The sequence below is a fragment of the Microcaecilia unicolor genome, chromosome 9 (genome assembly GCF_901765095.1).
Source record: "Microcaecilia unicolor chromosome 9, aMicUni1.1, whole genome shotgun sequence".
Lineage (NCBI taxonomy): Eukaryota > Metazoa > Chordata > Amphibia > Gymnophiona > Siphonopidae > Microcaecilia > Microcaecilia unicolor.
The window spans coordinates 208,243,830-208,255,856 of record NC_044039.1 but is presented as its reverse complement, the minus strand read 5'-3'; the positions used below and the strand labels follow the sequence as shown (position 1 = coordinate 208,255,856).

Below are 12,027 nucleotides of genomic sequence, written 5' to 3'. Positions count from 1 at the left end.
TTTAATGGGAAAAAAAAATTATAGGTATGTTTACGAACCCACGTTAGCGTTTTTAACGCACCTTTAAAGTTAAGGTGCATTAAACGTTAACAGGCCAATACATTCCTATGGGCGCATTAGCATTTAACGCATGTTAAAAATTCTAACACGCCTATAGTGCACATTAGTAAACATACCCCTTAGGAGCAAGTCTATAAATCGGTGATTCATTTACACAGCACAAGGGGGCACATTTAGTGCAATTCTATAATGGCTTAAGGGCGTGCCTAAGCTGCTATACAATATTAGTGCAAAGTGGCATTGGTGTTCCTACTTACGACAGGTCAATGACAGGTGTAAGTGCGCCATCGTGTAATGCATGCAACTGACAGCATTTTATAAGACGTTTGCATTGCTTGGCGAAACGCCAATGCTCTGCCTACATGGACACCCCCCCCCCCCCCCCCCCCAAAATCAGCAAAAAAGGAGGTAAAAAAAACCTCACACACCGTGAGATGTAGAAAAAAAAAGCGAGGATGAACCAAGGAGGAATACCAAACAACTTTATTTAGGGTTTTCAAAAAATGACCCAACACGGCCGTGTTTCGACCCTAAGGCCTGCCTCAGGGGTCTTGATCAATCTCAGGTGTAGCAGTGTGAAATAATACACCGATGAAGAGTTTATGCTCAATTATTGAACAAAAATATAGTTTTTCAACGGACAATATTGCACTTTTCACGGAGAAGAGATTGAAGGAGGCATTGTATTGTTCAATAATTGAGCATAAAACTCTCATCGGTGTATTATTTTACACTACTACACCTGAGATTGATCAAGACCCCTGAGGCAGGCCTTAGGGCCGAAACACGGCCGTGACGGGTCATTTTTTGAAAACTCTAAATAAAGTTGTTTGGTATTCCTCCTTGGTTCATCCTCACTTTTTTTCTACACCCCTCCCCCCTCCCCCCCCCCCAACAGTTATCTAGGATGCACTGTTTATAGAATAGTGCAAAGCACTTATGCACAGAACTGCCAAATTTGGCAATGATCACACGTATAAGAGCTACTACCCTATAAACGGAGTGCCAGTTTACAGAATCGTCTTTCACTTGTTTAAGGATTGAGAAGGCTCTTCTTGCTTTTCCTTACCAGTTATAATAAATCAAGGCGCTGCTGTGCTGTTCCTCATGAGAACCTGTATAACACACAAGTCTTATCCACAAAGGTGCACCAATGGTTAATGCAGAAAATCATCTGGTTTACTGTAACTCCCATCTTCCGAGTGGGGCATACTCACTAATAACCCATGTTTTCCATATTAATGCACCTTTATGAACAGGGCTGATAACCATGTGCTACCAAAACTGACTCTTTCAAAAAGCAGCACGTGAAGGTAAAAGATGCACAACCTCTATTTTTAAAAAAATGTGTGAAAATATAAACTGAAAGACAAGCGCAAAAAGGGGAAACAACCAATGAATATGGTGCTGCTGTTTGAAAACATCTAAGACTCAGCAGGTTATTGCCCAGGCTCAATAGTTTCCCCCACCCCCCACTTTTCGAACACAGACAGCTGAGAACAGAAGATGCGTTTCATGAGATTCAAACTCATTCGCTTTGGGTGTGGTGAGTTCAAAGAGCAACAATCACAGTTCAACCTTTACAAGTTATCATAAAACGAATTCTGTGTGCATTAAAAAAAATAAAATAAATCCAAACCCATAATTGAGGCACATTGCATCAACCTGATAAAGCATAACAGATTGAAAGGAAGTACTCAATGATTTCAAGCTTGCTACATGTTAAAGAAAGGCCAACAGCAATTTAGAAAAAGTTACAGTAGTTTAAATTCACACATTATGCACACACTCCGTAACTCACACACAACCATACTCATACCAAACAGTCGGTTGGTCCTCATTTGAATCCGAGGGTACAGAGGCACTTTTGGGGCCCATTCCTTTGCTGACTTCCTCAGTGCCAACTGTAGATCCTGGGGACCTATTCTGATCTTTGGATGTTACAGCAGGACTTTGACCGTGGGTACCATCTCCTTCAGTATGACTGGGCAAAGCCCTAACTGGAATCACCATAGCCACTTCCCCAAAATGCGATGCCGATCGCGATCTGGTGGGTACGTACTGGGCTCGAGAATGTTGCCGTTGCCCTGCAACTGCATTGGTCTGTTCCTGCTGTACACTATCATCACCAACTCTGCTGGCGGTGAGGGCACCAGGAGCAGGAAAGTGCTGAACAGGTGGGGTTCTCTCATCTTTTGGAGCAGCCAAAGAGAGACGTCTTGCATCAAACGGTCGGCAGCGAGAGTCAACAGTTAACAAGGGACCTGCTGTTTTTGCAGACTGTGGTCTGTCTCTCAAGATGGCATGAGGCTTTAAAGATGTAGGAGGCTGCAAGGTCTGGTTACCAAAGTCTGTATGTGCTTGAGACTCTGTCCCAGGTTTTAGAGGAGTTTCTGGTGTACGCATCTCTGGACCACTTGTTCTAAGAAGGTCTGCAGAAGCTAAACTAAATGTCCTACTGAGTGAGCTACTCTTGCTGCTGGTAGCAATGATTTGCTGAGGGTGCATATTCTGCCTGAGATCACAGAGAGACTGGTTTGGCTTCGTGCATTTAAGGGATGTCGTGGAGCTTGACGGAGGCTCTATCTGACGCAGGTTCGGTTTGACGTAGTGCCCTGGTTTACTCAATCTTCCGTCTGCAGTGTTGAAATCTAACTTTACAGTTGGCGTAACATAGCTGGTGGGCATTTTCAGAGTTTCCTTTCTACCAGACTGGACCAACTGGGTTCCAATGACAGGGGGATCATTCATTTTTCTAAAATAATCACTCAACAGATCTTCTCTACTATTAGGAGAGTCCTGAAGAAGATAAAGAACAGGACAATGAAATTACCGACCAAGAATATTTGAAATACTACACATCCTTTCATGCTCATAAATAGCAAAATATTCATAGAAAAAAAAACCCCAAGATGGCAGACAGACAATATAACACGTTCAAGTCAGCACATCCATAGCACCTGCTCAGCTTTACAATCCCTTCCCCTCCCTTAGAGATCCTCTGCGCTTGTCCCACACTTCTTTGATTCCGATACTGCCCTAATATCCAGCACCCTTCATTGGAAGATGATTCCATTTACCCACAGCCCTTTCTGTAAAGGAATATCTCCTTAGATGATGCCTCTTGTTTTTATCCTCATTCCATTTCAGGAGTTTGCACTTTACTATACATTACCACTACACATAACCAATTTATTTTCATCAGTCCAGTAGGCTTGACGTAGCCAAAATAAAGGAATTATTTTATTATGTAAAATAAAGCAACCTACTAGGAGCTCTGGCAAGGTATAGACACACTATCCCCCAAATTCTATGAAGTTGGGCGCACAACTTTACGCTCTGCGTGCAAAGTTCCACATGCAACTCATAGAATAAATCAGTTGCATGCGCAACTTAATTCAATAATTGGCTGTTACAGTTAACAGACAATTATTGGCTTTAATTGGTGCTAGTTGGCAACAATTAGTAGTTATTGGTATTAGGAGCTGTTCGGCAGTTTAGAGCCCTACGATAATTTTATTACGAGGCGTGAATGCCATTATGATAGTGTCACTTGGCCGTTATTTATTTCACCACGTGGTATGTCTTCCATTGTCGGCATGTACCACCATTGTATGGAAGACCATGCTTGGGATTGTATTACTTTTGCTGGTTTGTATTTTTTTTACATTCTGATGTATCTTGGTTGTGTTTTGAGAGAGCCACCACGCAGATCAGATCGGAAATAAGCAAATGTGCTAGCTGACAGTGTATATAAGTGAAAACATTCAAGCATTACTATGACAGTCTGACAGGGTGGGAGGATGGGGGTGGGTCGGAGGTATGCATGGGGACATCAAAGCATATCACTGATATTCTAACAGGATGGGTGTGGATAGGTGAGGGGTGGGGTGATCAACAGAGACATACAGCTTTATGGTTTATGCATACCTCTTACCCACCCCCATCCTCCCACCCTGTCAGATTGTCATAGTAATGCTTGAATGTTTTCACTTATATACACTGTCAGCTAGCACATTTGCTTATTTCCGATCTGACAAAGAAGGGCAACCTTTGAAAGCTAATCAAGAAATGTATTAAGTTATGTCCAATAAAAAAGGTATCATCTTATTTTCTTTTCCATGTTTTATTTTGTTTGATTTCTATTGATAACCTTAAGAGTGGACTAACACGGCTACCACACTCCTCTACTTAAGAAAAATGGGGAAAATGGTTTCACAGTGCCACTAGTCTTGATGGGAAAGAATCAATAACTAAGAACGGAAGGGGAATGTTACAGTTTTCACTTACATCAGGTGGGGATAATCTGTTGCTCTCTTCCAGGAACTCTTCCAACGTCACCAAATCACTGTCTGGAGAAGCGGTGAGCGGTCGGGGATGTGACTGGCTAGGCTTATTCTTCCGAGGCATGTCACAAGAGACCAGGCCATTTCTAGAAAGGGAGGGTTCCTCTCTGTTGGCAGCTCCCAAAAGAACAGAAGTGGAGGAATGCGGGTGAATATTTTTAGTTAAGGCATTTGTCTCTCTGCTTGGCACCATGTCATCGCTGCTAAGGCTCTCCGACCTACCAGACAGACGATCTGAAGAACCTAGACCAATTATAAAAGTTAATTTTTTTTCTGTCAAAGAAGGTTATTTGTTTCACACTGTAACGGTGCACAAATATTTAACTTGCAACCAACAAGTGAGGTGATGGTCAGAACACCAACGTAACAAGCAAAGAGCAAACCAACAAAAATAGGAGTCCTGGGCAAATGTATTGATAGAATTACCTGACGTGGCCACGTTTCGCCCTACGGCTGCGTCAGGGTAGAAAACTATAGGGGACAAAACCCAGCTTTCCCTTAATAGTTAAAATGTTTCCAAATATATTGCAAATCTATAGATAGACCCCTCATTTGAGAAAGATACTCAAACTATATGCATGTAATCATACTAATGAAGAGAAAAGACCACAGTGGCTCTCATACTTACAATAAGGAATGCATGGAAAAACCTTAAAGTTGTACCACCCAGTGGTGTACCAAGGGTGGGGGAGTTTGCCCTGGGTGCACGCTGCAGGAGGGGTGCTGGGAGCAGCTGCATGGCTGTTGGCTCCACCAGTTCCCTGCTCCCTCTGCCCCCGGAACAGGAAGTAACTGCAGAGAAAGGAGGCAACTGGTAGGGGGGGGCTTGGAGGGGATGGACCGGGGGAGGGGGTGTCATGCTACATCCCGTGGGCAGGGGGGGGGGCAGCAGTAACCACCCCAGGTGGCAGATGACCAAGGAGCTCCACTGGTACCACCATCATTGATCATAAAAACCCTTCCTATTTTTAATTATCATTATCAAAAACTATTTAAAAATATTTTGTGAACTACTATAATATTGAATCACTACTTAACATCAGGAGCTGTTTTTCTCTTACACTGGCTTGTAGGAGACCCTCCAACCCATCTCTACTTAAGATGAAGGAAATGTACTCCAAGTTAAATTGCTCCCTGTCACAATCTTACCTTTTAAGTTGAGAGGTGAGCTATTACTGGATGCACTCCTGTTGTTCTCTAAGCTGTTTGGCCTGGACACTGAAAACAAATCATTTATAGAAATAAACTTTATAGAGGTTGACAATTACTTGATGTATGCTACACGGCTAAAAAAAAATATTGCAAAAAAAAAAAAAAGACAGCCCAATAATTTCTCTTTACTTTTCAATTTCTTCTCATTCCTTTAGGATTCCAGGTCAAATAAAACTGACAGCGAATGCAAGAGGACAATTTTCAGGCATAGCCGGTGCCTAATCTAGGCATCCTAAAAATAGACATTTTTCAATTCAATTAAAAAAAAAAAAAAAAAGACTTTTTTTTTTACTTAAAATTCACACCTACATTGTCATGATCTGAGGATTTTTTTCACCGTTTCTTAACCTTTTATTTGTAGATGAGTATACTCAAATTTGGATGAAAATGAATACCTGGGCCTGCTCAAGCCCTTTCTGAATTGAAAACCAGCCAAGATATTCTGTGGTCTTTCGTGCCCCCCCCCCTTCGGAATTCATAAGAATTCTGCCATCCTCAGTGAGCCCCTTCCCTACTCTCCTCCATTTATGATTTTAGAGTTTCTTGGCTCTTTAGCAATAGAAGGAATAGCCAACCTTTATCCGCAGCCAGATTCCATACAGATCGCCAAAATTTGGGTGTGAATCCAAGATCCATATGTAAATTAATTAATGAGCTGTTAATCACTTTTGTTAATTGAAACTAATTTGGATTTACATGTGGACCTGCCTACACGCTCTGTGCCCACACAACCCAAAAGAGAACATGAGCAGGCCAGGGGAATTTCAAAAACTTTGGTGCAGCATTATAGAATACTGGGGTTATACACCCAACTTATTGGCCAGGATTTACACTAAGCTCCATCAAGCCTAAGTCCTTGGCGTGGCAATCCACGATAAGTGCTATTCTAAGAAGGGAACTCAGTCCGGAGCACCTTTTATATAATAGCACTTACAGATAGATGATCAAAACCTGGCTGGCAGCACTTTACAAAACTAGAACACTGTACCAGTGATTTCACAGTAAGAATCCTGAAAGGTAACTTTAAAACAATACAGGAACGTAAGACCTTTGAAGTCAGAATGATTAAATATTTTGACACCCACCAGACAGGACTTAAAGATCTGGGTTTTCTAGCCCATTATGAACCATAAAATTGTACCGCTTTGTTTACCACCCTCCCTGTCACTCACCTATCCACCCCCATCCTGTTAGACTGTCACTGAAATGCTTTGATGTTTCACTTATATATACTGTCATCTACCAACATTTGCTTATTTCCGATCTGACGAAGAAGGGCAACCTTCCAAAGCTAATCAAGAAATGTATTAAGTTATGTCTAATAAAAAAGGTATCTTATTTTCCTTTCCATGTTTTATTTTGTTTTATTTCTATTGACTACCTTTAAAAGTGGACTAACACGGCTACCACACCTCTCTACTCAGAAATGTAATAAATTTCTTTACAAGACAATTGGAAATCAGTGAGAGTGCTACAGATAGTAAAACCTGGATTTCAGCAAGGCGAACAATACAGTTCAGCACAGGTGACAGACAAAACCGAATGCCCTCTAGGTATGGACTAACATGACTGGGTTAAAAACTCACTGAATTGAGCACATAGAGACAAACCTGACTCTTAAATCTACCCTTCCATGATCTCAGTTTGCAACATTTTGTGAACCCTCTGTTGTCACTTGATATTTTCCTTCAAAGTATCTGACTTTTAGCTCCACCCTTCCATGACAGAAGTGACATTGCACATGCTTCTATTTAAGGAAAAGGAGGGCATAAAGGAGTTCGTTCCTCTGTGAACCCCTTCATGCATTATACTGTGCATCTTTACCTCCTTTATTCCTCTGTGGCCCATTGTTGCTTGCAATATTATTTGCCTTTATGTGAAAATTTCCATGCCGTCCTTTAACGTTCATATTCTCAGGTTTCTTGTTCTTAATCTAGTTGAACAAGTTTTTATTAGCAACTTTTCCCTCTTTGTGGGAAACCTCCTTTCGAAGTCTCTCTTGGCTTGCTTTATTAATACAGAGACATGTGTTGAGGGTTTTGAGGTCCAGGTGTCACGCTTTCCAAAAACGCAGGAACTAGGTTTGTGAGCCCTTGGGCCACTGCTGAGGAGCGGCAGTGGCAGGCAAAACCACCCCACACAGGGATAAGGCAGAACTCTGACAGGGCCAGCTAGACTTCACCTGCACTTAGCCACCGTTCCTCAGGAGTTGAGCCCCTGAGTGCAGGTGGCTGGCAGGACAAGGCTGGAACTGGATTCCATCAGGATACACAAAGGGACTAGAGCACACAGGGAGGCTAGGCAGAAAACTAGACTAGGACTCTCAGACAGACAAGGGACAGATCTGAAAGCTGCAAGCAGACACTGAAACAGGGAACACACACTGGTAGACAAGAGACAAAACTGAAAGCTGCCAGGCAGCCACTGAACAAGAAACACAGACAACCTAGCACTAGACAAAGACATACAAACAAGAGCAAGACTGGGAAACAAGCAATACAGTAAACAAGCAGTATAGAACACAAAGCTACACAAAGACTAAACTAGAATCAGGCAAGAATACAGACTATAAACTGGACTAGGCAGAAGTGCAGCAAGCACCAACAAACCAGGGCCTTAGGCGATGCAAAGGCCAAACAGAGAGTTTCAAAATGGCTAATAAGCCCAGCAGCAGATGAGGCTCAGCTGCAGCAATCACCAGGCAACTATGGGTGCCGTGCAGGTTCAAACAAAACAAGCAGGTCTGGCAGGCTGGAAGATCTGGACCGGACTCGGCTGAAGTCTGGAACGGGAAACAGCACACAGACAATCTAATGCAGCCAGCACACAGAGACAGAGACAGAACTAAAACAGGAAGAACAGACAGGAGCCAGCTCAGAAGCTGACCGCCGGAAATACAGTGAGTCTGAGAGGGGTCAAGGCCACAGACGCGACACCAGGATGGCCCAGAGGTCTCTTTTTTTTAAATTTTTTTTTTTTTTGGGGGGGGGGGGAAGGAAATGAGTTAAATAGCCTGTACTGCCCCATTGCCTTTTTCCATAACAGAGACACTCTATCACTGTTGCTCCTAAATGGAATAAAATCTTGTCTTGCCTTCTTGTTGGGTAAGGTCTGGATGGGCAATATGGAAAAATATGGAGGAAGTGTAGCCTGTAATCCTCAGTGATGAGCACGACCCAGGAGTCTGAAGTCATCTGGAATTAATCACAATAAATAGCAATATAGTCTCTCATTGAGCCCTTGACTTGAGTTGGTTCCAGGGCAACAGTACTGTCTTCTGTAAGAAGTCAAACTTGCATGTAGTCTTTCAGCTGTTGCTGGGGGTGAAAGTGCCCTATAAACAGATACTCCTCTTCCTTTTTGTAGAAAAACTGTCCTTTCTGGAAGGCATGTGAAATATTAGCAGTTGAGAATGCTCTATACTGTTGATGTCTTCAACAGTATGGAACAGTGCTCTCTCCTTCACTTTGGTTACAAAAAGGCTTCCCCATTTCCCACATCAACAAACCTTTTGTGCACATCTATTCCGAGCCTGGAAGTCTGAAGCTAGGCCATTTATCGGGCTGTAATAAAGGGTAGAACTCATGGCTGTGGCATTGAAACTGTCATGATGATCTGAAAAGATGCATATTACATTCATCTTGAATCCATATTGTTTGTTTTTAGATAAGGGAGTTTGTACATCTTTGCAACCTCTTGAGGCAATGTGGCAAGATAGCATAGAGCTGAGGAAGATTTTCCTGACAAAAAGATCTAGTGTCCAAGGATCCCTGTTTGGGGTGAACTGATCATGGATCTGATTAAAGAAGACTTCACTACTGCAGAGTAGTGGGGCAACTGTGGCTTTCAAACCTGGAGCCAACTGCATCTTGTACTTATCATTCACTCTCTTACTCTCCAAATGAATAGTGAGGGATGATTTCCAGATTGACATTTAAAGGTCTCCAAATATCTCTAATAAACTGGAATAACTAAAGTTTGAGTGCGCAGAGTAACCGGAATTGGCGAACGCCTTTATGGTACTATGTAAACCACACTGAGCCTGCAAATAGGTGGGAAAATGTGGGATACAAATGTAACAAATAAATAAAATAAAATATCTCAGATATCCTAGCACACGAACTCTAGATTTATTTATCAATTAATCACATTTGATATACCACTATAACGGCCTGGTAAAAGTTTCAATGAAGTTAACAAAACTAGATTCTGATTCCTCTCATACTGAAGAAATAGCCTGGGAAATCTTCCTGAACAATACCAGGGTTGAGGACTTCTGGAGATGAAGTGCTCCTTGTTGGCGGAGATGGATCCAACATAAGACCAAGGGAGTCTTGAAGATCTGGATCTGTTATTTCAGAGTTGCCAGACTACAATTTCGTGATACTGTTGTGAAGCCTCTTCTTCCGAGTCAAATCTACTGAAGTAGTCACCTGCTACCAGAAAGAAGAAAGTGGCCTGGTCTACACCAGTTACATAGTAACATACATAGTAGATGACGGAAGAGAAAGACCTGTACGGTCCATCCAGTTTGCCCAACAAGATAAACTCATATGTGCTACTTTATGTGTGTATACGTGACCTTGATTTGTGTCTGCCATTTTCAGGGCACAGACCGTAGAAAGTCTGCCCAGCACTAGCCCCACCTCCCACCACCGGTGCTGCCACCCAATCTCCGCTAAGCTTCTGAGGATCCATTCCTTTTGAACATGATTCCCTTATGCTTAGCCCATGCATTTTTGAATTCCGTTACCATTTTCATCTCAACCGCCTCCCACGGGAGGCCATTCCAAAGTATCCACCATTCTCTCCGTGAAAAAAATACTTCCTGACATTTTTCTTGAGTCTGCCCCCCTTCAATTTCATTTCATGTCCTCTAGTTCTACCGCCTTCCCATCTCCGGAAAAGGTTCGTTTGCGGATTAATACCTTTCAAATATTTGAACGTCTGTATCATATCACCCCTGTTTCTCCTTTCCTCCAGGGTATACATGTTCAGGTCATCAAGTTTCTCCTCAATCGTCTTGTAAAGCAAATCCCATACCATTTTTGTAGCTTTTCTTTGCACCGCTTCAATTCTTTTTACATCCTTAGCAAGATGCGGCCTCCAAAACTGAACACTATACTCCAGGTGGGGCCTCACCAACGACTTATACAGGGGCATCAACACTTCCTTTTTCTGCTGGTCACACCTCTCTCTATACAGCCTAGCAGTCTTCTGGCTACAGCCACCGCCTTGTCACACTGTTTCGTTGCCTTCAGATCCTCAGATACTATCACCCCAAGATCCCTCTCCCCGTCTGTACATATCAGACTCTTACCACCTAACACATACGTCTCCCGTGGATTTCCACTCCTTAAGTACATCACTTTGCATTTCTTCGCATTGAATTTTAATTGCCAAACCTTAGACCGTTCTTCTAGCTTCTGCAGATCCTTTTTCATGTATTCCACTTCCTCTGGGTGTGTGTGTGTGTGTGGGGGGGGGGGGGGTCCACTCTGTTACAAACCTTGGTATCATTCGCAAAAAGGCAAACTTTACCTTCTAACCCTTCGGCAATGTCACTCACAAACATATTGAACAGAATCGGACCCAGCACTGGTCCCTGAGGCACTCCACTGCTCACCTTTCCCTCTTCCATGTGAATTCCATTAACCATCACCCTCTGGCGTCTGTCCGTCAACCAGTTCCTAATCCAGTTCACCACGTCGGGTCCTATCTTCAGCCTGTCAAGTTTATTCAAGAGCCTCCTGTGGGGAATCGTGTCAAAAGCTTTGCTGAAATCTAAGTAGATTACGTCTATGATTAAATTCTCCGGTCACCCAGTCACATATTGTGGAGGTAAGATTGGAGGTGGCTACAGGACTGACAATTTTGGAGCTGGATGTGGCTATGGGACTGACCATTTGGAAGCTGGAGACTCCAACAGTGCTTTCTTGGGTTTGGCCACTGAGGCATAGACCCGAGATGCAGGCTTGAGGATGGTTTTAGATTTAACTGAAGGAAAACGTTTCTTTAGAGGGCAGTAGCCTGCCAGACAGCACAGTGCAGGAAGACTGCAGAATAGAAAGAAGTTCAAGTGAAAATTCTGCATTTCCTGAAGGAACCTTGTAATGACATGATCAGAGAACGGTGGGACTCATTTTCACTTGCTCTTTGGAAGGAGACTGAGGCAACCTCACAGAGCCACTGGATATATGCAGCAATTAGCACATTTTCAGTGGAGCTTGAAGCTTTAGCTCAGAGCTGTATCATGTCTACCATCAGATAACATCATCCACAAGTGTGTGACTTTTCCTCTCTCTGTCCCTGAAGAGTCCCTTATTTTTGTTACATTTGTACCCCGCGCTTTCCCACTCATGGCAGGCTCAATGCGGCTTACATGGGGCAATGGAGGGTTAAGTGACTT

The 12,027-nt window shown here is 42.9% G+C and overlaps 1 protein-coding gene across 1 annotated transcript in view; it reads right to left on the bottom strand.

The window, feature by feature from the left end:
- Positions 1–1,558: 1,558 nt before the first annotated feature.
- CCDC88C (coiled-coil domain containing 88C) overlaps positions 1,559–12,027 on the bottom strand; it is a 222,424-nt gene continuing 211,955 nt past the window's right edge. The window contains exons 28-30 of the mRNA XM_030214328.1: positions 5,556–5,624; positions 4,351–4,649; positions 1,559–2,859 (exon numbers count right to left, since the gene is read on the bottom strand). Coding sequence (XP_030070188.1) covers positions 1,858–2,859; positions 4,351–4,649; positions 5,556–5,624 — 1,370 coding nt within the window. The 3' untranslated portion in view covers positions 1,559–1,857. The remainder of the gene's footprint in view (positions 2,860–4,350; positions 4,650–5,555; positions 5,625–12,027) is intronic.